This window comes from Canis aureus, chromosome 1, assembly GCF_053574225.1.
Source record: "Canis aureus isolate CA01 chromosome 1, VMU_Caureus_v.1.0, whole genome shotgun sequence".
Classification (NCBI taxonomy): domain Eukaryota; kingdom Metazoa; phylum Chordata; class Mammalia; order Carnivora; family Canidae; genus Canis; species Canis aureus.
In genome coordinates this window covers 108,831,980-108,859,534 of record NC_135611.1, presented here as the reverse complement: position 1 = coordinate 108,859,534, position 27,555 = coordinate 108,831,980, and the positions used below count along the sequence as shown (strand labels likewise).

The 27,555-nt window shown below is 49.9% G+C and overlaps 2 protein-coding genes across 2 annotated transcripts; one reads left to right on the top strand and one right to left on the bottom strand.

Moving 5' to 3' along the window:
- Positions 1-842: 842 nt before the first annotated feature.
- CRX (cone-rod homeobox) lies at positions 843-3,573 on the bottom strand. Its single transcript, XM_077862567.1, has 3 exons — positions 3,474-3,573; positions 2,550-2,701; positions 843-1,490 (listed from the first exon to the last, which is right to left on the bottom strand). The coding sequence occupies exons 1-3, from the start codon at positions 3,571-3,573 to the stop codon at positions 843-845; spliced, it is 900 nt and encodes a 299-aa protein (XP_077718693.1).
- Positions 3,574-24,344: 20,771 nt separating this feature from the next.
- Positions 24,345-26,036, top strand: LOC144311019 (tetrapeptide repeat homeobox protein 2-like). Its single transcript, XM_077892921.1, has 3 exons — positions 24,345-24,438; positions 24,851-25,017; positions 25,572-26,036. Exons 1-3 carry the CDS (start codon positions 24,414-24,416, stop codon positions 26,034-26,036), a joined length of 657 nt encoding a protein of 218 aa, XP_077749047.1. The 5' UTR covers positions 24,345-24,413.
- Positions 26,037-27,555: the final 1,519 nt, after the last annotated feature.

Genomic DNA, 27,555 nt, shown 5'->3' with positions numbered 1-27,555 from the left:
AATCCACTTATCCCGCCAACCTCGTCTCTTGCATATTTACAAATGAGAAGCCTGCCACCTCCTGTTCTTCTTTTTTTTGATATACCCACAGCTATGTTGGAGCCAACTACCATGGTTGGCCCCAGTGGCAACTACCACAGTTCCTCCAGCGCTGGGGTGAAATCCACCTTTAGAAAATCCTAAAACAAAACCAAACATGGCCACTCTCAAAGTCCAAAAGAATGCATACCTGACGAAATGTCTTTAAGAAGAAACTAAAAAGAAAAAAATATATATCAAAGAGCCCCCTAAACCTACCATGTAAACCTGATATTTGGGAAATCTGTAAAATCGCCAAATGGATTTTTTAATTGAACTGTACAACTGACCTAAGCTGCCATGGTGGGGCTTCTTAAAACTATCTTTGGATTTTCTAGAAGGATCTCTAGCCACATGCTAAGGAAGTGTCCCAAATGGAAGGTATGACATTGAGTCTCCCTACCTGTCTGTTCCAGGGCATCTCGATTCTGACCTGACCAGGACCCCTAAACTGACTACTTGAATTTGGTTTAATTTCATCTCAGAGCACATTCATAGCACCAGTTTCTGGAGTCCAGGGCTCATGGTTAAAATGGCAGCCAGCATCCATGGTGAGGCGGGGCTGGGTGGAGGGTTACTAAGATCTATTGAACTTCCCCGGAGAGTGAGGAGACTGTCCCGGGGAGAGGGGGGTGGACTGTGGTGGGCTACTCCACACATGAGGCCAGAGAGGCCACAACTTTTGGAGGGAGGGCCAGCCCCACTGCTTTCCTGGGGATGCCGGGTTGAGATGAGATGCAGAGAGACATACAGAAGAGGATCTTCTACAAGATCTGAAACTTCCAGGCACTCTGATCTTTGTAGTCCAGAGGATCCATGGGGTTGTAGGTGAACTTCCAGGTCCCTGTGGGGTCCTTAAACTCCAAGCTGTCCACGGGGCTATAGGTGCCATAGCTCTGGCCTGACAGGGAAGTGGGGGACTGGGCCAGGGAGGGTCCCACGGAGGGGCCTGAAAGGGGGCTGAGGGCTGGGCCCCCCAACTGGGGCACCATGGGGGAAAGATAGGGATCCAGGCCACTGAAATAGGAGCTCGGAGACCCGTAGGCCGAAGGGGAGGAGCAGAAAGCAGAGGCAGGGGCGTAGGTCATGGCGTAGGGTGTGGAGGTCAGGGGTGGCCCCGAGGCCACCAGCCCTGCCCGCTGGGCCTCAGGCAAAGGGGACTCTGAGGCTGGACTCCAGATGGACACGGTGGCCACGGCCGTGGTAGGAGAGCCTGAGGGGCCGGGTAGAGGGGGGCTGTAGGAGTCTGAGATGCCTAGGGGGTCTGGACAGACGTCGGAGGAGGATCTTGGGGACATGCCTGCCTTCCTCTTGGCAGGACGAGCCTTGGTCTGTGCGCCGGGGGGCTGAGGCTGCTGTTTCTGCTGCTGGCGCTGCTGCCGGCATTTAGCTCTGCGGTTCTTAAACCAAACCTGGGGGGAAGAGGGGAGATGGGGTGGTGAGTGGGGGGGGAGCCCCGGAGTATCCTCCATGGTTCCCTGGAATGATGGTGTTTATTAGTGAGACACACCACAGTCACATGCCCCTACCCTGCCGTCAGTTATGGGGTGCTCTATCTGTCCATCCATCCATCCATTCATCCATCTGTCCGTCCCGTCATTCACATCTGCAATTACACACACACACAATCATATGTACATACATATAAGCGCACATGCAGTTGTGTATATAATTGTGCACACACACATACTATCATACAAACGCACATATGTACACTTATCCACCCATCCCTTCAATCAATGAATAAACATGCAATGGGGATCCCTGGGTGGCTCAGCGGTTTAGCGCCTGCCTTGGGCCCAGGGCGTGATCCTGGAGTCCCGGGATTGAGTCCCGCATCGGGCTCCCTGCATGGAGCCTGCTTCTCCCTCTGCCTGTGTCTCTGCCTCTCTCTCTCTCTCTGTGTCTCATGAATAAATAAATAAAATCTTAAAAAATAATTAATAAACATGCATGAACTACTACTTTGGGGTTACATCCGTGGAGCTGATATTCTTGTTGTGGGTGACAGATTATAAATAAACAGTAAGTACATTGCATCATATTTTAGAAGATCGGTACTGTGGAAGAACCAACTGAGCTAGAGGAGGGGGCACTAAAGTGGGGTGCCGGGGGACATTGTAAGTTTAAATGCAAAGGTCCGTCTAGGTCTCATTGAAGGACACAGTGACCTGATTTGTTGATAAGCAAAGACTTGAGCAAAGTGATGGGGAATAAACCTTCTAGGTAGAAGGAACAGGGAGTACAAAGGGCCTGGGGCCAGGGTGTGCTTGGGAGGTGTGTTAGGGGAACCAGCAGGTGTGGCTGGCAAAGAGGGTGGAGGGAAGTGTAAGGGACAGTGATGAGGGTGAGGAGTTATTAGGACCATACATGACTTTGGCTGTTACTCTATGATTACCCCCCCGCCCCCTGTCCCTTCACTCTGGGTCCCAGGAAGGGCTGCAAGGGGCCCAGGGACTAGAACACCGCACCTGAACCCTGGACTCAGGTAGGTTGATCTTCAGAGCCACCTCCTCTCGAGCATACACATCCGGGTATTGAGTCTTGGCGAACAGAGCCTCTAGCTCCTCCAGCTGGCTCCGGGTGAAGGTGGTCCGCTCCCGCCGCTGCTTTCTTGGGGCACCTAAGATGGGGACAGGGTGACGGGACTGTCGGGTGACCTGGCCCTCCCATTCTCTTTGTCCACTTGCGGGAGGCCCTAAGGTTCCATAGGATGTCGGGAAGCCCTTTCTGGGGGGTTCATCTCCCCAAAAGCAGTTTGTACCTCTTCCCTGACCTTGTAGACCTCACTCTGTCCCCCTGGGAAATGGGGCCCCTCTTTTCCTGTCATTTTGGGGCTCATGCTTCAGCTTGAGAACAGGCATTAGCCCTGTTAGAAAGTGTATGAGTTTGACTTTTATCTCCTTTCTAAAAGTTTTTATGTACCAAGACATGTTCAGTTGAAACATGCCATTGAGAGGCGCCTGGATGGCTCAACGGTTGAGCATCTGCCCTTAGCTTGGGTCATGGTCCCGGGATCCTGGGATGGAGCCCTGAATCGGGCTCCCTGCACAGCGGTGAGCCTGCTTCTCCCTCTGCCCCTCCCCGCCTTGTGGGCGCACTCTGTCAAATAAATATTAAAAAAAAAAAGAAAGAAAAGAAAAGAAACATGCCACAGAGTATTCAACTACTCCTAGAATATAAAGTATGTAAAAGAGGGAACCATATCCCAAATTGCTATGAACACCCCGATAGTGTAGAAAAGCTTAGGAGAAGTTTTTGGCACATGCAAATGCCTACATACGGCTGGTGTGTGGCTCCGATGTCACCCCAGTAAGTTCCCATCTTCTTCCCAAGGACAAGGGACCCCAGGGGCGACCAAGAACTGAGGTGGCCGGGAGAAGGACCGTACTCACTTGGATAGGACACAGCTTGGTGCATCAGATCCACGCTGGGACCGCTGAGGGCCAAGGCGTTGACCGAGTAGTGGGGCCCCGGGTTCATATACGCCATCATGATCTTTGGGGATACTGTGGCCCAGGTCTGCGGGCCTGCAAGAAAGGAGGGGGCACTCAGATACTCCCCAGTTACTGCATGGTTACCAGCAGGCTTAGGTCCAAGTCCTGCTTCAGACTCTTCTTAGGTGTGGGACCTTGGGCACCTAATCTCTCCGTGCCTCAGTTTCCACACCTATAAAATGGCCTTCCTCTTAAGGTGGGTAGAGCTTTTCCCCAAGACTCCATCTATAAAACCAGCTGAAGCGGTAATGCGCATCCTAAGTGGAAGCCCTTATGCCCACTCTGTCCTTTACATTAGATCCTGCCACTCCCTCTCCAGCAGCTTGTCTTCCTACGACCCCAGAAAAGATGTCCAGCCTGGCACAGAATCACGGACAGCAAAGGGACCAGCTGTCCCGGCCTGCTTGGAATGGGGAGGTTTCTAGAGATGGGGTTTTCCCCATACACATTGGAAAAGTCCCCGACAAACTGGGTAGGCAGAGTGGCACGCAAACAAGTGAAGGATGATCTTCCACCACCACGTGTGACCCGCCAGGTGGGCAAAAAGATAACAGAGATCTGTTAGCCCCAGTGCCAGCCTGGGTGTGAAGAAACAAATGGTCCCGTGTCTGATGGGGAGATGGTGAGCATCAATGGAACAAACTGGAAGCATTTACCAGAGTGCGATGCGATGCCATCATAGTTCTCCCAGTCAGCCCTTGGGGCAATTTGCCTTCAGAGCTCCTCAGTCCCCTCAAGGGAAAATGGGAATGCAGATAGCATTTACCTCTTTAGGTAGTTGGGAGGGCAAATGCATGATGTGTATCAGCTCCTTAAACTAGCACCTGACACCATGGGTGCCGCATAGCAGGGTGGGGTGGGGGGGTGCCCCTTGTCATTTGGAAGCTTGCACAGGCTCCACACCAGGATTTCTAATGCACACGTGTATAATCACCAAAATGTGGAAGCAACCTCTATGTCCACCAAAGGGGATGTATTGAGTAAATTATGCAAGTAGCTTACAGCACCTTTATTCAAGGGAATACCATGAAATCACTAAAAAATATAAGACTGCTGTGAGCTGAGTTTCAGAGCTCTCTAGTCAGTTAAAAGAAATGATCCTAAATTTGGCAATAAGAGGTGACAGTGTGGGGGCACCTGGGTGGCTCAGTCGGTTAAGCATCTGTCTTTGGCTCAGGTCGTGATCTCAGGATCCTAGGATGGAGTCCTGCATCGGGCTCCCTGCTTGGAGAAGAGTCTGCTTCTCCCTCTGCCTCCCCACTGCTCATGCTCTCTCTCTCAAATAAATAAAATCTTAAAAAAAAAAAAAAAGTAGCTATGGTGTGTCATTTCTAGATCACCCCGGGAGCCTGTTTAACGGAACCCCTCCCAGCCCAAGAGTTATTTCATTTTTTAAGGGACTGGATCTCTGTTCGGGTTCCTATTCCTTATTGATCAGGGTCTGGACTTTGATAAGGTAAATGGCAACCTGCAGAAGTTTGGTTGTGAATGATTTGTCTCGGGCAGAAAGGATAACCTCAGGGTTACAGAGGATTTGCTGCTGCCCTGCTGTCCAGTTTTCTTTGTGTTTTTAGCTCATTCCCTGAAGAACTGTATTAGCCTCTGTTTCTTGACTTCCCCTTTGAAACAGCTGATCTCCTCATTTAATAACTTCAACAAATCTTGGATCTGGGGTGTATTCTGTATGCATCTGAGAATCAGATTGTTCAATTTTGTTAAAATTACACTTTGACAAAAGGAGCGTGCATGTGTGTGTGTGTGTATGTGTGTGTTAGATATCCTACATTACCAAAGTAGATACTTAATATATATTATATGATATATACATATGCAACATATATTAAATATATTCGAAGGAAAAGGTACAGTGCTGAGCAGTGTGTGTAGCAGCCTACTATTTGTGATTTTTAAAACAAGGCAGCAATTATATATAATATTTACTATATATATAGCATATGTATGCACAGAAAATTGCCAGGAAGGACACAAGATATTGAAGTGAGGGCCTCTGGAGGGGGGTGCTATATTCATGCCTTGTTTTTACAATTTAGATTGCTTTGTAACCATAAGGAGATATAAGCTTTTCAAAAACATAAGCAACAATAAAAATCTAAGCAAAACAAAAAAGCCAGCAAAAAACCATGAAACCCTTTCCATGGCTCCCTAGTGCTCCTTCACAAAGATGAGGGCAGCCTCTCTGGTTGTGTGCATAAGCTGTCCTCTGGACCAGGAATACCTCTTGTCTGGTCCCCATCACAGCTAACCCCTTCTCCTCCTACAGGTTTCACCTCAAACATAAATTCCCTGGGGAGCCATCCCATATGCTAAACTGAATTTCTTTTTTTTTTTTTTTAAGATTTTATTTATTCATGAGAGACACAGGGAGAGAGACAGAGAGACAGAGAGACAGAGACACAGGCAGAGGGAAAGCAGGCCCCATGCAGGGAGCCTGACATGGGACTTGATCCTGGGTCTCCAGGATCACACCCAGGCTGAAGGCGGCACTAAATCGCTAAGCCACCGGGGCTGCCCTAAAATGGATTTCTCTCTCCTTCTTTCTGTCTCTCTGTCTTTCTGTGTCTCTGTCTCTGTTTCTCTCACACATACCAATATTTCAGAAATAAGTAAAAATAAAAAACAGAAGAACTTTGCTTTAGCATCTTCTCCCTTCTTGTTCCCACTAGCCTGTCCTTCTCATCCCACTTGGGGGATGGTGTTCTTCCTATTTATCATCATTTGGGATTGTACTGCCCATCCAGGAAATATTTTTGAGATTCCACCATGTTGTAGGAGGTGGGGATATGGCAAGGAATGAGGCACATGGCTTCTCTGTTCTCATGGGATTGAACTTCTGGGAAAATGAAATGGGGTATTGGGGTAGTGACAGGGCTTGGGCCAAGGGTAAGACCTTCATCTAGATGAAGGGTAAGGAAAGACCTCTCAGTAAGGAGGTGACCCAGGAGCTGGGGAGTGAACCAGATGATGTGGAGCCTGGAAAGGAAAGTCAAGGGGAAGTTCAGTGCTGATGGTTATAATAAAAGCAAAAACCGCTTTAAGGGGACTCCTGGGTGGCTCAGTTGGTTAGGCAACTGCCTTCAGCTCAGGTCATGATCTTAGGGTCCTCAGATAGAGTGCTCTGCTCAGTGGGGAGCCTGCTTCTCCCTCTCCCTCTGTGCTAGCTCTCTCTCTTTCACAAATAAATAAATAAAATCTTTTTAAAAATGCTTTAAATTTGAAGAATTGATGGGCATTCTAGGATGTCCCCAATAATCTTCACCCTGCTATTCACCCCCTGGTGTTGTCCCCTCTCACAGAGCAGGACTGCCATGGGCTGCCAATTCGGTATTGCAGAAATGACAAGGTGACCTCCAAGGCTGGCGCTGCCCTGGGGGAAGCCAGTCGGTATCATGAGGATGCACAAGCAAGCCTGTGGGGGAACTTGGAGGGGGGGGGAGTCCAGGTGGCCAGGAATTGAGGCATCCCACCAACAGCCATAAGACCAAGCCCCAGGGGAAGGTCAGTTCCAAAGTGTCAGGCAAGGCTGCCAAGGACTCGGCCCTCCTCGACATCGGACTACAAGAGCATGAAGAGACCTGAGCCAGAATCATCCAGTGGAAGCGCCCCAGATCCCTGTCCCTCAGGAACTGTAGACCATAAATGTTTGTTGTTTTAAGCTGCTAAGTTTCAGTGTAACTCTTTACACAGCTAGAGCTAACTCACGCACAAGCCTTCTCTATGTAGGACGCCCTAACATCCTCAGCATGGCCTTGGGAGGCAGACTCTGCATTACCATTACACTCCCATTTCACAGATGGGAATATTTTCAGACTCAGGCATGGTGACTTGCCCAGGGTCGTACACACAGGCTGACTGGGGGGACCCGGGATTCCAACCCTGGGTTGGAGGCTCCCAAAGGCTGTTCTCCCAGCATCCCACCTGGGTTCCCTCTGTCCCCTCCCTCTTCTCCAAGGGGGTGATGATGCTTCATTGGAGCTTCTGGAGAGCATGGAAACAGTTGTGAAACTGCCCAGCTAGGGACCAGGGGCAGGGCCTGGAGCAAGAGCAACCGAGCTCATTGTCTTCCCCCATTGTCTATGTGCCAGGTTGGCCAGGCTACATGGTTGGCCTTCCTGGAAACCCAGCATCCTCTCCCTGGGATGATCCACCCTACAGACAGGGAATCGGAGCCCAGGGTGAGGAAGGTGCTCGCCCAAGATCTAGCATCTGGTAATGACAGTGACCCCTCCTCCCTGGGATGGAGGATTTGCCCCCTTCTTGGACAACCAACAAGTGTTTTGTGGACAAGAATAATAACAAATAGTGTCGGACACTCATTGAAATTTCTCTCTGACAACAAGATGAGACACCTGCCAGTGGTATTGCGACCTCAGAATTTTCTCAATCTACACAGGCTTTCTGTGTCCCATCCCAAGGAGCATAGACAGCAACAACTACATCTGCCGTGTTGAGAACCTACAATAAACCTGGAACCCTATCATCGTCCCGTCCGGTAAAGCTCAAGGCAATGATGCTGAGAGAGACCACGCTCCCCACCCTGGGGACAAGACTGTGGGACCTGAGGCTGGCGCTTGGGGCTCCCCAAGCAGTCACTGAATCCAGGCTCCCATCTGAGCAGATGCTCTGGCAAGTGAGGCCTGAAGGCTCACACTCACCTTATGGGTGGGCGAGGAGATGATCCCATTCTACAGATGGGGAAACCGAGGCTGAGGTTTGCAGAGGAAGGTAACACCCACCTCACAGTGAGGCAGGTGACAACCAGAAGGACCTCCTATTGGGATCCTCCACTACTTAGACACTTCACTGAAGGTCTTGGGCACAAGATTTCAGGGAACAATAATCCCAATCAAACTTCCTCCAAGGCAGGTCCTATTACGATCCTTACTTCACAGAGGAAGAAGCCAGGGTTCAGTAGAGTCCCCTGCTCTCTACCCCTAAATCTGCCCCTGATCCCCCAAAGCAAGATAAAGTCAGCTCCCTCTCCCGGGCTCATTGCAGTCCAGGCCTATGACATGGGTTCCTTGTGTCACATCATCATGGCAACTCATCATGGCAACTTATTACTGTCACCACTTAGGGAATGGGGAAACTGAGACCCAGGAAGGTCACATGAATGGCCCAAGGCCTCGTGGTGAGTCAAAGGCAGGCTTTAAGCCCAGACTCAGAGGACCTCACATCAGCCCTGGCAAGACACCCCCAGCTCAGCCACGTTCAAGGTCCTCCTTTGTGGAGTCTCTGCCGCCCCCAGTAGCTCCGCCATCCAGTAGGACAAGGAGCTGAGCTATACATGCTCCTGACCAAGATGGGATGTAGGAAAGTAGGAGTCTCTAGGATGGGGAGGCCTCCACATAATCACTCTACCAGCACGTGAGCCGAGAATCACTGCATTCTTGGCCCCCCGTTGGGCCACCTGAGAGTCCACCGTTCCTCCCTCCTGCTGCAGGCAAGTGGTTCTTGGATTCTATTTCTGTCATTTCACTGCTACTCAACAAATAAACAGGCACTCCAACCACATGCCAGGCACTGGCTGGTCAGTGAATAAAGGCACAAACGAAGAGAAAGTTTCAGGCAGTGTCGAATTTTAAAGAGAACATAATAGGGAGACTGTTGGGAAGTAGCCTTGGAGCAGGGGTGAGAAGTCCCCAGCCCCAGGCGCTGGGAGAGCCTGGCTGTGTCACCTCACCAACAAGCTGCTTGACTCCATCCCCTCATGCCCTGCTCCCAGCCACCCTGCACCTCCAAACACCAGGATGGGACCTTCATCCCCTATATGACTCCGCAGCAAACATCACACATGCGTCCCACCAGCTCCTGTGGGGCCAGCCACTGAGAACACAGTCCAGGGTAAAAGGAACCCAACTTCTGTCCCCAGTTTTCCCTCTCTCACTCCCTCTCCCTCCATCCCCTCTGCCCCTCCTGCAGACACTCACCTTCCAAAAACAGGGTCAGGCTCTCCTGGTGGCCCAGGACCTGGTTGGAGTCAGAGTCCTCAGGTGGCAGAGGCTGAAGGAAATGGGTCCCCTCACATGGGGAGATTTTAAGCCCTGGCTGGGAGTGATGTCATTTGCTGTGGCCTGGATCTCAGAGGGTAATCCTGGCCCCGGGTGGGGGACTTGACTGGACGCCAGGAGGTGACATTGGCTGGGAGGGGGAGGGGCACCCATCCGTCTGCCTAATCTCCTCCCCTCCTCCTCCCCACTGACATCTTGGCAATTAAGGTTGATGGGGATGGGAAGCCCCAGCTCCCGCCTGTGACCCGGACCCCACTCTTCAGGGAAGTTCTTTCTGTGGTCTAACTGATGTCCCTCCAGCTTTGGTGTCCCATTAAAAAGGAAGGAGAGAAATGCTGGGTGTTGCTGAAAAATCATTTGAAAAATTAGGGGTGTGGGACTTTCTGCCTTCCTTCTGGGTCACTCTTTTTCTCCCCAACATTCTGTCTGCCAATTAATTCAAACCTGTATGGCCCAATTGTTCGTGGTTTCTTTCTTTTCTTTCTTTCTTTCTTTCTTTCTTTCTTTCTTTCTTTCTTTCTTTTTTTAAGATTTTATTTATTCATGAGAGACACACAGAGAGAGGCAGAGACACAGGCAGAGGGAGAAGCAGGCCCCCCACAAGGAGTTTGATGCAGGACTCCATCCCAGGACCCTGGGATCATGACCTGAGGCAAAGGCAGACAGGCACTCAACCACTGAGCCAGTCAGGTGCCCCTGTTCATGGTTTGTACCTCAGTTTCCCCTTTTCTCTGTTGCCTCAGCCTCTATCACTCTGGCCTCTGACTTTTCTGTCTCTACTAGACATTAGCTTCTCCAACTCACTCTTGCCCCCCACCCCTGCCGCTACTGGTCTTTGGGATCTCTGTGCTTCAGTTTCTCTCTTCCTTGGGTCTCAGGTTATGCCATTCCTGCTCCTTTGCATGTGTGCCCCCCTCCCCCCTTAATTCCCCATCTCTGTGTCCTTCTGTCCCAGTCTTGACTGATTTACTTGCATTTCTGTCTTGGTCTCTTGGTCGCTGATCTCTCATTCATTCCCTTTCTCTCTCTATGACTGTCTCTGTGCACCTATATCTCTCTGTCTCTGTCTCCCTGTCTGTCCACCTGTCTCCGCAACTCCATCCTACCCTCTGGACCTCTGTGCTTCTTTATCCAACCTCCCAAGTTCCAAGCTTTGTTATTCTTTCTTTCTTTTTTTTTTTTTTTAAAGATGTATTTATTTATCCATGATAGACATAGAGAGAGAGAGAGAGGCAGAGACACAGGCAGAGGGAGAAGCAGGCTCCATGCAGGGAGCCCGATGCGGGACTCGATCTCGGGACTCCAGGATTGAGCCGTGGGCCAAAGGCAGGTGCCAAACCACTGAGCCACCCAGGGATCCCCTCTGTTATTGTTTCTTTCTCTTTTTCTCCCACCCGTCCGTTTATTCTTTGATTCTTGGTCTTTTTCTCCCGATTTTCCCTCCATTTCTGTTTTCTCCCTATCTTGGTAACCTCTCTTGTTCTGCACTTCTGATTTCTCTTTGTCTCTACCTGGGTCTGTTCTACTTCGCCATGCACCCAAGTGTGCACACGAATGCACACACCTGCGCACACAGGCATGCCTGAGATGGTGGTAATCCTGACGGGTGGCTGGGTCATTGTGTCTCACCATAAGGGTTTCTTTTTTTCTCCACCCCCACAAACCTCCTGCTGGGGGTGATTAAGGCCAGCAGCCTGGCTGGGGAATCAGGGCAGGTCTCATTAGCTTGAAGAGCCAGGGGTGACAGGGAGAGAGGGAGGGGCTATCTGACCCTCAGGGACCAGACAGGAGGCTACTGTTGGGAGAATCCAGTGTTGCTCAGAGTCCACCCTGGCCCATCAGAACAGGGAAGGAAAAGGAGGCCCAGCAGGAGAGGGAGAGAGGGTCCTTACAGTTCCAAGGGAGAAAAGTGCCAACTTCCCTAATTACCTCCTCCTGGGACTATACACCAATGTGCCATTGGGGCCAGAGCCCCCCAGGGTGGGCGGGTTTGGAGAGGTGGGTCTCAGAAGGTCATGCACATGAACCTGGAGGCAGTTGAGTCCAAATCTAGGCCCTTCTTCTGAGCTGGATCCCCTGGGGGGAAGTTGCTTTCTTTCTTATCTACACTAGTGAAGCAGGAGGAGATTTTTGCCATTTAGCCTTGCCCACTCCCTTTTTCCTCACCTCCCACATGCAATCCATCCCTAAATCCTTTCAGATAATTGTCACACTGCAAACATCAAAATATTGCTGGGAGAAGTTAAAGGAGACCCAAGTCAAGAGAGAAATAAACCATGGATTGGTTGACTCTACATTGTTAAGATATGTCAATATGGGGGCACCTGGGTGGCTCAGTGGTTGAGCGTCTGCCTTTGGCTCAGGTCGTGATCCCGGGGCCCACATCAGGCTCCCCACAGGTAGCCTGCTTCTCCCTCTGCCTATGTCTCTGCCTCTCTCTCTGTGTCTCTCATGAATAAATACATAAAATCTTTTTTAAAAAATAAAATTTTAAGAATCTAGAGTATCAAAGCAATCTTGGAAAAAAAGCTAGAAACTTATACTACCTGACTTCAGGACTTACTGTAATTCCATAGTAATCAAGACAGCGTGATATTGCATGTGGTGGACAAACCAATCAATGGGACAGAACAGATAGTTTAGAAATTGGCCAAAACTTTATAGTCAATTGATTTTTGACAAAAATGCCAAGGCAAGTCAACAGGGAAATCTTTTCAACAAGTCATGTTTGAACAATGGAATATCTACTAAGAAAAAATAAAACTCAATCACAATACGCAAAAATTAACTTGAGATAGATCACAGTCTTGAATGTGAAAAACTGAAGTATAACATTCTTAGAGGTGGGAAAAAAACAAAAACAAAAACCAACAACACAGAAATATTTTTCTTGACATGAGATGGGCAAAAGAGTCTCTTAAGACACAGAAAGCAATCATCATGAAATAGAAGATTGATAAGTTAGATTTTATCAAAACTGGAAGATTCTACTCTTCAAGAAACATCATTAAGTACGAGAAAATGCTAGCTGCAGTCTGTTAGAAAAAAAGCATTTGCAAAACGTAGAGCTGGCAAAGACCTTACATCCAGAATACATAATGCTGCTTCAACTCAATGATAAAACAACTGGAAGAGACACTTCATAAAAGATATCCTGATGGACGATGAGTGCACAGACACAAAAATACTCAACATTATTTGTCATCCGGGAAACACAAATTAAAACCACAATGGCAGGCCACAACGGTCAAGATGATAAGACCTGGAGTGGAGAGGGGTTACTGATTGCAGAGTGACATAAGGGAAACTTGGCAGGCAGTGCAATATTGTAGATCTGGAAAGGGCAGTGATTACATGACAGCACCAATTTGTCAAAACCCCATCAAACTAATCATTTAAAATGGGTGCATTGTCTCAATGTAAATTTTGCCTCAATTAAAACAAACAAAACAAAAAAAAGAGGTTGAGGGAAATATCACTCCTCTTGGGGTAAACCTGTTCACGCCACCTGGACCGCTGGGAGCCACAGCAGGGTTTCCCCGCAGGAGGACCGGCAGCGGAAGCCCCGCCCCTCGCGAAGCCCCGCCCCCACCCCACCTCTACTCCCCGTAGGTGCGGGGAGCCTCTGCTCTCGGTAGGAAGATCAAACCCATCTTGTGCTGAGCTCTGTGCGATCTGGCCTCTAACCACTCAGTCCTTTTCTTGTCCCGCCCGTCTCCTCCTGTCTGCAAACTAGCCAAGCTCAGGGAAGGAGCCCATAGTAGACGGGAGGTCATGATGCCCAGCCCGAGACAGGGTCCTGGGGCAGCCAAGGGTGACAGATACTGCTGGAAATCGAAGGGCTGGGAGACAAGAGAGAGAGAGAGAGAGAGAGAGAGAGAGAGAGAGGAGAGCTATGAAGATGAAATCAAGATTCATTTGTTTAGGGATTGAATGGCCAAGAGTGATGTAGAAAGGGAAAGAATCTTGGTGTTTTTCAAGGACGGTCCAGGCCCTGGACTGCACGAGGAGGGAGTAAGTTAGACTGTGAGGGACCTTCCCCCTGCATCCTGTAGCTCCCTAGCTCACTCGGTCTGCTTTCTTTTCTGCAAAACTCTTACCACCCTCTTGTCTCTCCTCTGCCCCTCTCAGAGGACATAGCTTGGGGAGAGCTGGGACCTTGTCTGTCTAGGACAGTCCCAGCACACAGTAGGTGCTCAATAAAGGGGTGGATGAAGGACTGAGTGAATGGCAGAGGGGCAGAGACACTCATCCCACAGGGCAGAGGTGGGGTGTGGTTTTAGGGAAAGAGCCAAAGACCTGTGATTGTTGCAGGAGTCAGTGAGGTCAGACTTTGGAGTACCCAGCAGTGTTTAGGATACATGATGTTATAGGAATCACATTATTGCTGAGCTGGTTAGCTCAGGATCCAACTGTCTTCCCAAATCCAGGTTTTCTCCACATCCCATATTGGGCAAGGTGGCATCCACTCCAGCTTTTTGTCCTCACTGGACAGGGGAACTGTCAGGGCTGCAGAGCAAGGGCGAGCCCCAATGAGCTGGGAGAGTCTCGCCAGGACTAATGTGGTGCCACGTGAGTCTGGATTTAAAGCCTGTCTTTTACTACACTGCAGTGTCTGAGCAGTTGCGACTGGAGGTCCTTAGCTTGTCAGCTGTCTGACTGGGGGGCAGGCTCCTTCCTCCCCACCTGTAAATAGGATTATCTCCTTGACCACCCACAAAGTGGGTATGAGCCTTCAGGCTTCACCTGTCAGAGCACCTGCTTGGATGGGAGCCTGGGCCCAGTGGCTGCTGAACATCAGGAGCCCCAGGGGCCAGCCTTGGGTCCCACAGGTGAGACCCCAGGGCAGGGAGTATGGTCTCCCTCAGCCCACCCTTTGGGATTATGAAACATCATATTACTTTGAAATTCACCCAGGTTGTAGAAGATTTATACAGGCATTTCAGAAGCGAGGATAGTAAGTGGCCCATCAATGCACGAACACAGGGCACGGTTTCATCAATCACCAGGCAAATGAATATTAAAACCTCACAGTGATACCTCTGTGTCCCACCAGATGGCTAAAATGAAAGACTGACAATTTGAAGTGTTGACTGACACATGGTTGATGAGCTCGTAAGCTTGTAGCTTGTAGCCACTCTAGGAAGCCATTTGGCCATATCCTTCAAAGTTGAATGTATGCCTTTTGTATAACTCAGCCTTTTCATCCGTTGGTCCATACCCAACAGGAACAGGTACTTATTTCATGGAGAAGATGAGAAGAGCATTCAGAGCACATCTTTGCAATAGCCCCAAACTGGAAGCTATTCAAAGACCCATCCAGAGCAGAATAATCCTGTCCAGAGACAGGTCCAAACTTGCTGGTCTCATGACTCCTTTACATACTTAAAAGTCATCCAAGATCCAAAGAGCACTTTTACATGGGTTGTATCCACTACATTTACTGCATTAAAAATTAAAACTGAGGACTAAAACATAAAAACCATATTTAATGTATTCAGTTCATTTGAAATAAACCTGTGACATGTTAACATAAAATGACATACTTCTAAATGAAAAAATAACTATCTTTTTGGAGATGAAAGGAGTTCATGAGAAGAGGTGCACTGTTTACAGTCTTGCAAATCTCTTTAGTGTCAGATCAAACAGTAGACAGACAGCCGGGTCTCCACAGCTGCTACTGCGTTCATTTGCTCTGTTGAGGTACATTTTGCAGCATCTGGAAAACCCACTGTGGGCTAGCCAGGGAATGGTTGAAAAGGCTGGTTTTATCTTACCATTATTATGAAAGTAGTTTTGATTTGGTAAGCACCCCCCCATAGGTGTCTCAGGGACCCCCCATAGGGTCCCTGAGACACCCTTTGAGCTACTTTTCCACAATGAAAAAAAAGGCATAATGAGACATGCAAAACACAAATGAGTTTCACAACTCAACACTGAGCAAAAGAAGCCAAGCACGAAAAGAGAGCATACAATGGACAGAGATGGTCCCATTTATACAAATTACATCTGGAACCCAAAATCTATGGGGTTAGAAGTCAAGATTATGGTTGCCATTGGTGAAGGAAGGGGGAGCAGATGGCGGAGACACAAGAAGAATTTCTGGAGGGCTAGTTGTGCCCCTTTCTCTCTCTCTTTTTTAAAGATTTATTTGTTTTAGAGGGGAGAAGGGGCAGAGCGAGAGAGAAAATCTCAAGCAGACTCCCTGCAGATTGTGAGCCCATTGCAGGGCTCGATCTCATGACCCTGACATCATGACTTGAGTTGACATCAAGAGTGGACGCTTAACCAACTGAGGCACCCAGGCTCCACTGGTTGTGTCCCATTTCTTGATCTAGATATTGATAACTGAGTGTGCTCACTTTGTAAAGGTTTGACAAGATGTACTCTTCTTGGGGGCCTGGGTGGCTCGGTCGGTTAAGTGTCTGCTTTTGGCTCAGATCATAATCTCAGGGTCCTGGGATCCAGTCCCATGTGGGACTCCCTGCTCAGCGGGGAGTCTGCTTCTCCCACTCCCTCTGCCCCTTCTCCCTGTTTGTGTGCTCTCTCTCTCTCAAAAGAAAAAAAGTACTCTTCTTCACACATAAAAGAGATGTAGATAGATGGAGGTGCATATGTGTGTCATATGTATCATAATTATATATTATATATCACTATATATCATATGACATTATATGTTATTATATATACATTATGTGTGTGTGTGTGTGTGTGTGTGTGTATGTACACGCATATATAGAATACACCTTGGGCCCCAAAAGCAATTCAGATCCTAGGGACATGAGCCCTGTAGTGACTGAACCATAGGGTTCCCAAAAGATGGGTCTCTTAAAGGACATAGGGGTGAGGTGACCAACAAATCCGGTTTTCTTGTGACTGTCCTGGTTTAGCCCTGTAAGTCCCATATCTCAGAGACCCCTGAAGCCAGGGAAATAGGGCGAGTTATGCCCCATACTTTGCAGAGGGGATTTTGACCAAGCTCGGGAGCGTATTTCAATGTAACAACTGGACCCTCCATTGAGGTGTGCATACTGGGCACGTCGTCAGCTCTGGAGGTGAGATTATCAACTCTAGTCTTCCTCGGAGGACAACAGACTCAGAGAAAGGAGTGCTTGGCCCAGAGACACACAACTAATGATGAATAGAGACAGTATTTGGGCCTTGGCTAGTTTGCCATCAAAACTGTGCCCTGGGTCGGAACGGGGGTGCTTTCACCAGGATGGACACTCCCTGGGGTCCTCTCTGGCTCTTGAAAGCTAATGAGGACCCAGAGAGCTCTATCGATATTGGTTATGTCAATCACAATTTACTGTATCAGACATTAAAACTGAGGAATTTAAAACATATTTTTAAATATTTTTATATTTATTTAAAATGTATTTTGAAAAAGTAAATACAAAAAAAATGTATTTAAAGTTTTATGTTAAGGGGTGCCTGGGTGGCTCAGTCAGTTATGTGTCTGCCTTCGCTCAGGTCATGATCTCAGGGTCCTGGGATCGAGTTGTCACATTGGGGTCCCTGCATGGAGCCTGCTTCTCCCTCTGCCTGTGTCTCTGCCTCTCTCTCTGTGTCTCTCATGAATAAATAAAAAAAAATTTTTAAAAAATTCTATGCTAAATTTTTTTTAATGCTTTACCTCAACACCCCAAAGCTGCATGCTGCTTCATGCCAGAAGCAGACCTCAAATTCCTGCATAGATTCCTGACAGATCAGACCTTTCCAGAACATTCCCAGGTAATTTCTGAGGGCCCTAGTCCAATGCCCCCAGACTCCCACACCCATACCTCCTTTCCTGGTCTCCAGAACCCCCTGTTACTTCCAAAGGGACAGAGAGGGGAGAGTGGATAGAAAATTAGGACATAGGTTCATGATGAATTTTGAAAATCAACAACGTTGGGCCCCTCCTAACCATTTGTATATAGTTTCCTAAACACCCAGGTGGTGCCCCATTCTGTTCCCCCACCCCTTCTCTGCTCCTCAGCCTCCTTATCTTCTCTGCCGCCCCCCTGTGGTTGTCCTGGCTCCTGGGTCTCCCCACCAGCCGGTTCTCTGACCCTGTCCTAGTCCCATTTAGCAAATGCTCCAATCCTCTTAGGCTGGGCCCGCCTCAGCAGAGCAGAGAGAGAATTAGATCAGATTTGGGGGAGGGATAGGGGGGAGACACGTGACAGGCTGTGGGGGGAGGGAGATGGACAGACTGTCAGGACAGAATGAAAACTACTTCTGCTGATCTGAAACCCCACGAGGAGGTCTGAGAGGAGCTCTCCACACTGAGATGCCCGGAGGAGACGGGGAGAGGGGGACACTTGGAAGACAAGGTGTCTTGTACCCCATGCCTGGAAAGTGTTTCCCACCTTTGGCTCTCACCTCCATGGTCACCATAGAACCTAACCCTTCTGCCTACATTTTCAGATATCTTCTTTCCACAGAGACCCCCCTTTTCTCCTCCAGAATTATCAATTCTTGGCATGTGTGTTTTTAGGGGATGGATGTTGGCTGCCCCCACCTTCTTTCATATACAGCAACATGGACAGTGGTTAGACTAGGGAAGGGTTTCCAGAGCAGAGGAACAGGTAGTCACTAGGACGGTCAGTTCCTTTAGCATTGGATGAAAGTTCTGGGCCTCTTCCCAATGACACCCTCCTCCCGTCCCTGACAAGGAACTCACGAACCACATTCTTTCTAGAACCTTCTGAACAGGTTCTTGAGACATCAAGAAGAACTTTGGGAGGCAGGTGGCTGTCTGGTCAGGGGACCAGCATTTCACTAGGTTCTTTCTGTGTACTTGGCACTTGGCTGGGAATTCTTGGAACTCCTCCCTCACCTGATTAGATCCTGGACCTTATCATAGCCCCTTCCTGTAAAGCTCAGATTCGAGTTGATTTTTAATTTATTTTTTTTTACGTAGGTTCCACACCCAGTATGGAGCCCAGCGTGGGTCTTGAACCCAGGACGCTGAGATCAAGACTCAGGCACCTAACCACCTGAGCGACCCTAGCACACTTTGAGTTGACTTTTTTTTTTATCTTTTTAAAGATTTTATTTATTTATTTGAGAGACAGAGAGAGAGAGAGGGTATGAGTGGCGGGTGGCGGGCAGAGAGGGAGAAGTAGACTCACCATCAAGCAGGGACCCCGACACAGGGCTTGATCCCGAACCCTGAGATCATAACCTGAGCCAAAGGCAGATGCTTTTTTTTTTTTAAGATTTTATTTATTATTCATGAGAGACACCGAGAGAGAGAGAGAGAGAGAGAGAGAGACACAGGCAGAGGGAGAAGCAGGCTCCATGCAGGGAGCCTGATGTGGGACTCAATCCCGGGTCTCCAGGATCATGCCCCGGGCCAAAGGCGGCACTAAACCGCTGGGCCACTGGGGTTGCCCAAGGCAGATGCTTAATGGACTGAGCCACCCAGGTGTCCCACAAGTTGACTTTTAACATGCTCTGCTGTGATCCTTCGAGTAGTTATGTCCTATGAAGTCACCTCAAACACCAAATTAGCAAATTTGGTCCTGCTCATAGTTTCCTACGAGCCTCTGGTCACATTTTCATGAACTCATGGGTATATCACCTTGTTTAATGCATTCTGTTTAAAGACCTGTTATTTAATATTTATTACTGACTCCTTCATGTAGAACTCATGGCCAACAGCACTCACATCTGCCTGAAGGAAGCTCATCTAATGTACCAATTTTCTCCCTGGGCACATCCCAGCCTTCTTGCACCTTGGAATACTGGACAGCACTTTGGTGCTGTGCATTTTAAACAGTGCAATCACCAATAGCGAGCACAAAAATGCCCTATGACCCAGCAATTCTACCCCTAGGTATATTATATGCTCAAACAGATACATGTATATTCATGTCGGCTGCAGCACTATTCACAATAGCCAGAAACAACCCAGTATCCATCAGCAGGTAAATGGAGAAACACAATGTGGTCTAGCCACACAAAGGAATATTATACAGCCATGAAAAGGAAAGGGCATGTTTATACACACTACAGCATGGAGGAATATTGAAGATATTATTCTGGGATGCCTGGTTGGCTGAAGAGAGTGACTCTTGATCTCGGGGTCATGAGTTTGAGCTCCACGTTGTGGGTAGAAATTACTTAAAAATAAAACCTTTGGGGTACCTGGGTGACTCAGTGGTTGAGTGTCTGCCTTTGGCTCAGGCAGAGATCCTGGGGTCCTGGGATCGAGTCGCACATTGGGCTTCCAGCAGGGAGCCTGTTTCTCCCTCTGCCTATGTCTGCCTCTCTCTGTGTGTCTCTCATGAATAAATGAATGGAATCTTAAAAAAAAAAAAACCTTAAAATTTTTTAAGAAATGAAGACATTATGTTTAGTGAATAAGCCAGACATAGAAGGACAAATATCACATGATTCTACTTATGTGAGGTACTTAGTCAAATTCATAGAGATGGAAAATGGATTGGACATTATCAGGGGCTGAAGGAGGGCAGAAGGGAGAGGTTCTCGTTTCTGTCCAGGGAGGACGAAAAAGTTTTAAGTATGGGCAGTGGTGATGGTTATGCAATATTGTGATTGCATTAAATGACACTGAATTGTATACTTATGAATGGTTAAAATGATAAAAATCGCGTTTTATATATATTTTTAGCACAATTTTTAAAAGCACAGAAATACCAAAAAAAAAAAAAATGTGGCACTAAATATTCCTCAAAAGGACACTGGTTAACAGTAGAAGAGCTGAAACGAAAAGGCAGCTGGAAGCAACAGGAAGTCGATGACTCGATTTTTTCACTGCTCTGCATGTGTCTGTGAATGACCAGGAAAATGTGGGGAGTATGTGTTTTGGGGTGACAAAGACATCTTAGTAAGGAGGCAGATTCGTAAACACAGAATGCGTGACCAGTGAGGATGGCGTGTATTTCAAAAATGAAAGGAGAGAAGAGCAAAGCCCAGAGACACAGGCAGGAATGGCGGTCACAGAAAGTTAGGCCAGAATCTTCTAGAAGGCAGAGACCAAATTCCCCACCTTCATCCCTCCAATGTTGTCTTCAAAGCTCCTCTTGTTCTTCTTTGACCCCCCCCTCCCTTGGGCCCCCTCCCCCTCAGGGAGTGATGCCTCTCCGTTGCACGGGGAGCAGAGAGGTGTGTGGGTGTCTGAGAGCATCTTGGGGGCAGAAGGTGGAGATGAGTCAGCCACACAGAGGATCAAAACCAGGGTTTGCCCGGGAAGGGTGGCAGAGGAGATAAGGAATTGACAGATGGGGAGGGAGCCATGGTTTCTGTTCTGATTGAATTAAAAAAATCAATTGGTTAATCCTTTCATCTTAGCACACATTCCACCAACACCCTTCCCACCTCGTCTCTGTGCGGGCAGGTTTTGGGCCACTGACAACCTCCCATCCATCTGAATCTGGGAAGCCCAGTGAGGAACTCCCGCTCTCCTAGCCGGTTTCCATCCAGCCCTGGAAGGAATCAGGTCAGAAAAACGGAGGGCCAAGCATCGATGTGCCCCATGCAGCATCCAAAGCCAGGAATTGCCCTTGTTTTCCTGCTTGCAAATTAAACAAATTAATTAATAATAGTAACATGTAGAAAAGAGAGAAAATGAGAGCATCTGACGTTCTCCATAATCCCTGGGTAATTGATTTTTGCTGGATGTTTTGCTGTTGTTGTTAAATATATTATATATGTAAATGTATAGTCATCTTTTGAGTGTGCTTATTAACTGCATACATTCTCAGAAATGAACAAAGTGCCTGAGACGTTATCGGGTGTCAGCAACTGCAGGCTCGGTCAGTCATTAACTTTGTGCCTTTCTAATTCTAGTCAAGGTGACAGACACAGTAAAAACCAAAACCAAAAACCCAACTGGAATGCTGTGTGCAGGACATGTTTATTTAGCAAAAAGAAGACAGACCTCCGCCACTCAAACAAAACAAAAAATACATTACAAATCATCAACTGGGCAGCCGGGGTGGCTCAGCGGTTTAGCACAGCCTTCGGCCCAGGGCCTGATCCTGGAGACCCGGGATCGAGTCCACATCAGGCTCCCTCTGCCTGTGTCTCTGCCTCTCTCTCTCTCTGTGTCTCTCATGAATAAATAAATATATAAAATCTTAAAAACAAAAACAAATCATCAAGATATTATTCTGTGACTCAAAGCTCTACCCCTGATTCCTGTTCACTGTTAATTAGCTTTCTGCAATCTGAGATGGCCCAGAAGTACTTAATCACCCTCCTGTTGGTGAACACGGACGCCTGTGATGAACTCAATTACTTGAAATCTCAGGGAGCTGCACTGGCACTTGTTCACAGCGGGCAAGCATTCTCCCAGGATAAACCTCTAATGATAGAACCACCGAGTCAGAGGGTACTGTGCTCATTTGATCCTTTATTAGATCTTTACTGGCACCAATTCCAAAATCTCCAAAAATTCTTTGGACTCCATCAATGGTGACCAAAAGCGGAATTCCCCACCCTCCACCCCATCAGCTCCAGATGTAAGCTGTCACTCTGATCATCAGTCCGGTGGGCAATATAATCAGCATTTCATTAATGTATTTTTAAATTGATACATATCTACATATGTAAGCATTCAAGGTAGTCCCCATTTTCCCCTCCCCCAGCTCCTGGCGAACAACCAATGTACCTTCTGTACCCCTGGATTTCTCTATTGTGCACGTTTCGTGGAAATGGAATTATACCCGTGTGGCCTCTTGTGTCTGGCTTCTTTCACCTCACGCAACGTTTGCAAGGTTCACCCGTGTTGCAGCATGTGTCAGTTCTCCCCTCCTTGTATGGTTAGAGCTAAATAACATTCCAGTGTGTGACTATACGGCATTGTATGCCTTCATCAGTGGATGCACACTTTGGTTTATCTCCACCTTTTTGCTATTCTGAATGGTGCTGCCTTGACTTTCCTATATTTGAATTCTCTATTTTCATAGCATAGGGGAGCTTATCCATCCATTCACGCCTCTGTTGGACAAATGAGTTGCTAGACAGCGAAATCTAGGAGGCAGGGGCATTATTTTCTTGGTCAAAACTGTGTTCCCAGAGCTTTTATGAGGTGTCCTGCCTGTTTGGTGCGGTGCTTTCCACTAAGGAACCCTAAGTAGAGGATCAACATTATAAGCTAGACCTACAAAAACAATGTTCATATGCTTTGTTTAATTTTGAACTTGATCTTCTGTGTAATTTCCGGCTCCCTGCCCCATTAACCTTGTCAACTGTGCTCTGACCCCCAAGGGTCCGGCTATACAGCACGGAGTTACCCAGGGTCTGGACAGAGCACGTGCACCTGCTGTGTCCTCTGCTGAGGTCTGATGATCTTCTGCTCAAGGGCATTGACAGATAGGATCAAATTTGTCTCAAAAACCTCCCTGCCAGGGCGCCTGGGTGGCTCAGTCTGTTAAGCGTCTACCTTTCACTCAGGTCATGATCCTCGGGTCCTGGGATCGAGCCCCACGTCGGGCTCCCTGCTCAGCGGGGAGCCTGCTTCTCCCTCTCCTTCTGATGCTCCTCCTGCTCGTGCTCTCTGTCAAATAAATAGATAAAATCTTTTAAAAAACCCCACCAAACCACCCTACATTACAAAAGCAGGAGAAGGCCAGATTCCTCATCCCCCATCCACCAATCCAGGCATGACCCCTCTTCTCAATCTGTGCCAATCTACCAACAAAATATTACATTTCATTTCTTTTAAAAATGACAGAGAAGGTGGCCTCCAGTCACATCTTCTGGACCAAGGAAATTGCTAGATGCTCCCTTGTTGACAGCAGAGCCATTGACTTGGCGACTCTCCTGTTCCCACCTGCCCAAAAGAGGAGGAAAAAAAAAAAGATAAATTAAGGCAAAATCTTGCCAGAAAGGAGCATGTTATATGTTAACTACTTGAATTAAAAAAAGAAAAGAAAAGAAAAAAGAAAAAGAGCAGCAAGGAAGGAGCGCGAATGCCCAGTCATGGTAGAGCCACCTGAGGCCCCAGGCAGTTCAAGGAGCAAGACAAACCTCCAACACCAAGTCCCCTTTGCTTTGCCTCGTGCTGTTCCATCACCTCTGCTGTTCGCCAGCGTTGGTGAAGATAAAGGCGGTCCCCGGGGCCTGGGCCTTGGAAGCCGGGAGTCCCGGGAGGGCCCTGCGCCGCGAGGAGCCCCGTCTGAGGTCTACATGTGGGTGCGGGTAGCTCCAGGGGCTGGTTCCCGGGGCCCCAGGCTCCTGCGACCCGCGCACAGAGCAGCCCCCCTCATTCATTCACCAAGAGCCAGGGGCAGCCGTCCCCCTGCACCCCCCCTGCACCCCCGACGGCCTTCATCCCACAGGAACTCAGGGACCTCAAGGCACCCTGGGGGCCAGCGTGGACGTGGGGGCCACGTAGAGAAGGGACCAGAAGGTGAGAGCGGTGTTGGGGGCAAGGGGAGAGGCCCCCGGACCTACCAGGCGGGAGAGGATGGAGGCTGGACCTGGAAGTGAGGGACTGGGGGTCCCAGGACTGGGAAGGGATGGGGTGACACCAGGGGCCCTTTCCTGGGATGGGGACCCGCCCCCCCCTCACCGCACGATGCGCACGGTGGGTTTCCCCGGGGCTAGAGCCCCCTGAGGGCGGGGCCAAGGCTGTCCTGCCCCCGAGGTCCCAGCCCCCCCCCCCCCCCAGCTCAAGGGGGAAAGGATTAATCACTCACTGTGACTCCTCCGGGGGCGGGGCTGAGGGTGGGTGAGAGAGGGAGGGTCCCGGGACCCTTGGGTGTGTCTGGGTGGGCACAGCTTGGGGGTGGGATTTAAGCTCGGGTCCTGGGGCAGCGCCTCACGAGCAGACAGCAGAGCTGCGGAGACGATGCAGGAGCCAGGCTCTCCCTCGGGTGCGCCTGGGCCCGGGGCGGGTTGGCGGGCGGGGGCGGGCGGGGGCTGGGGCTGGGGCTGCGGCTGCGGCTGGGGCTGCGGCTGGGGCTGGGGCTGCGCAGGCCTTCTGGGCGTTCAGAGGGGGCATCCTCTGTCCGGGCGGGGGCATCCCACCCTGCGCTGGGGGGACTTGGTGGACCTGGGACGTTGGATTAGCAGGCAGGTACAGGGAGTTGGCTGGAAGGTGGAGAGCCAGGACCTGAGCCCGGGGCGTCTGGTCCACATGCCACCCCGTGTCCACAGCTGTGCCCCCCACCCTCTGTCCTGAGCCTCCCATGGGCTCACAAGGGACTGGCCCAGGCAGAGGAAGGGTCTTGGGCCAACTGGGGGCCGTGTCTGTGACTCACCTGACCCTGTTTCTCCTTGCACCAGGCCCCGGGCTGACCCCAAACCTCCGGAAGACCCGGAGGGATCGCACCGTGTACCTCAAGGAACAGCTGCAGGAGCTGGAGAGACATTTCATGACGAACCAGTACCCTAGCTACCAGGAACGCTTGGCCCTGGCGGCCAGGCTCCATCTGGAGGAGCACCAAGTGCAGGTATGACTCTGGGTCCCCCGGCACCCCCTCCATGTCCCCAGTCTTCCCAAGATCCACCGGGAAGGTGGCACTTCCTGGGGCCTGGGCTCCTGGGCCACCTCCCCGCCCTCCCGGGCTCCAGCTGAGCAGACTGAGGCCAGAGGTCCCAGTGCTGCCCTGGCTCCCACAGCTAGCAAGGGGCCCCCCGTGTAGACCCAGGGCTGGACCCCGAGCTCACCCCAACCCCCGTGCTGTACAAACCAGCCAACACCATCCTGCCCAGTCTGAAACCCTGCTGGGTCACCAGGCACCAGAACTCAGGGCCTCTGAAGGTGGGGGACCCTCTGGGGGAGGCCCCTTCCTGGCCCCTGGGCTCCGTGGTGTCCAAGCCCTGCCCCTCCTGCCTCTGCACCCTCCCCTGCAGCCTCCTGCACCCGGCACCCCAGGGGCCTGGAACTGGGCCTGGGCCATAGGGAGGGTAGGAGGCCCACTGTTCTCCCGGGAGCAGCCCCGCACCTGGGCCAGAGACAAGCCCTTCTAAAGCTCCTCCTTGTCCACTCTGTCCCTCCCTCCAGGTGTGGTTCAAGAACCGCAGAGCCAAGCACTCCAGGCTGCAGGGACTGCCTAATGGACGAGGTCGGGGAGCCTGCGCCGTGCCCATGGACCAAGACCCCCCCACCCCTGAATCTGTCCTAGACCCTGTCCCCACCTGGGCCCGGGTTCCTGTCCCTGCTGGCCCTGCTTTCCCAGGGGACCCAGGCATCTCCAGCTCCCCTGTGCACAGCCCCGCGTTGACCCCTCAGGCAGCAGAGCCCAGTGTCTCCAGCCTCGGGCCCACCAGGCAGGTCCCTGGGCAGGGCTCCCAGGGACACATCCCCGCTGCCCAGGCCCCTGTCCCAGCCCTGGACCCGACTAGGCCTCAGGGCTCCTCCGCCTCGGACTTCCCGCCTGACCCCATGCTGGCCCCCGATTTCACAGAGCTCCTCTTGCCCCGAGACCCCTTGGAGGGACCTCCTTTCCCCCTGATGTCTGGATACTAAGAGGGAGATGACCCTGCCGATGACAGTGACTCAGACAGTGTTACTGAATTCATAGGGGAATCTGTTCCCGAAATGTCCTGCAGCTTCGCAAGGGACAGAAGGGACTAGGGTGTCCGCTCTCTGCGAACGCACGTCCATGTGGGTGGGGACAGCACTGCGTCCGACTGCACCCCGGATTACTCCTCTGCGGCAGTAACATACCCCCGTTGATCTACCTGCCGAGGTGGCTTTTGTGTTCACTGAGTGGCCACCGCACGTCGTCGTCGCGCTGCTACGAGTATCCCCACCGGGCTACTTAGTGCGCACGTGGGCATTTCTTCGGATTCCCAGGTGTCGCATGGAACCTCTGCTCCAGGCATCTGTTGGCTTCGTGGTTGCTCTGAGCTTTCTAAAGGCCTCCAGCAACTGCGTTGGGAATTTAATTAAAATTGCATGAAATCTGTAAATGGTTTTGGGGAGGAACTTACATCTTTACAACACCACGGAGCACTCCAATCTAAGCATATCGCTTATTCATTTGGTTGTTTCCGAACACTCCACCAAATAAATATTCTTATTCAACCACAGAGGTCTTGGGTACATCTTTCTGTAGGTTTATTTCTAGTATTTTATCTCCAGTATGTCTGACTTTTTAGATAATTGACCATTTAATTTTGAAATCTGTTTGTCCTGTGTAGAGGATTCAGCTGGTTACTTGTATCCAGAAAACTGATTCAATGCTATCAATTCTAAAAACTCACCTGGATCTTGTTTTGGGGTTGATACTTTGAAAATAAAGTTCATAGTCATCTTGTAAACGCTTTATTCTCCTGCAGAGCCAGCTAGTTTGATTTTTTTAAAGATATTTTTTTGATCTGTGATATTTTCGACCACCCCTCCCAATACGCCAGGGAGCCCTTCACCCCTATTCTCTGCCCCTTTGTCTGCCCCCTCCCTCTTCTGCTATCCCCCCGTGGCTTCCTGGCCCTTGGGTCTCCCCACAGCTGGTTCTCTGACCCTGTCCTGGTCCCATTTACCAAATGCTCCAATCCTCTTAAGCCAGACCAGCCTCGGCAGAGCAGAGAGAATTAGATCAGATTTGGGGGGAGGGACACTCATGTGACAGGCTCTGGAGGGGACTGTGCATGGGAGGGGGCAGGGAGGATGTGGAGACACGGCCAGGTTGTAGTGAGAACCCTTATCTGAAGGGCCCAGATGTACACACAAACCACTGAAACCCCACCCTCGTCATCCCTGGACAATGTGGGGGATGGCAAGGAAAAATCTAATTTTGCATTTTTCCCAGGAGAGGGAGCTGAGATAGAGTCCCTGAGGGCTTCTTGGAGGTGGAGGGTAGGGGTTTAGATGAGATTCAGACTCACACCTGGGGCATGGGGAAGGAGGCTGGTGACCCTGGTGACCTCCAGGCACAAAATGGCCATCACCGAATGGCAAATGGATGGATTTTGTGACACTGGAGACGTTTGCTTTTGCCCTGCCTGGCTGCACAGAAAGGGAGTGGATTAAATAGCACAGGTCC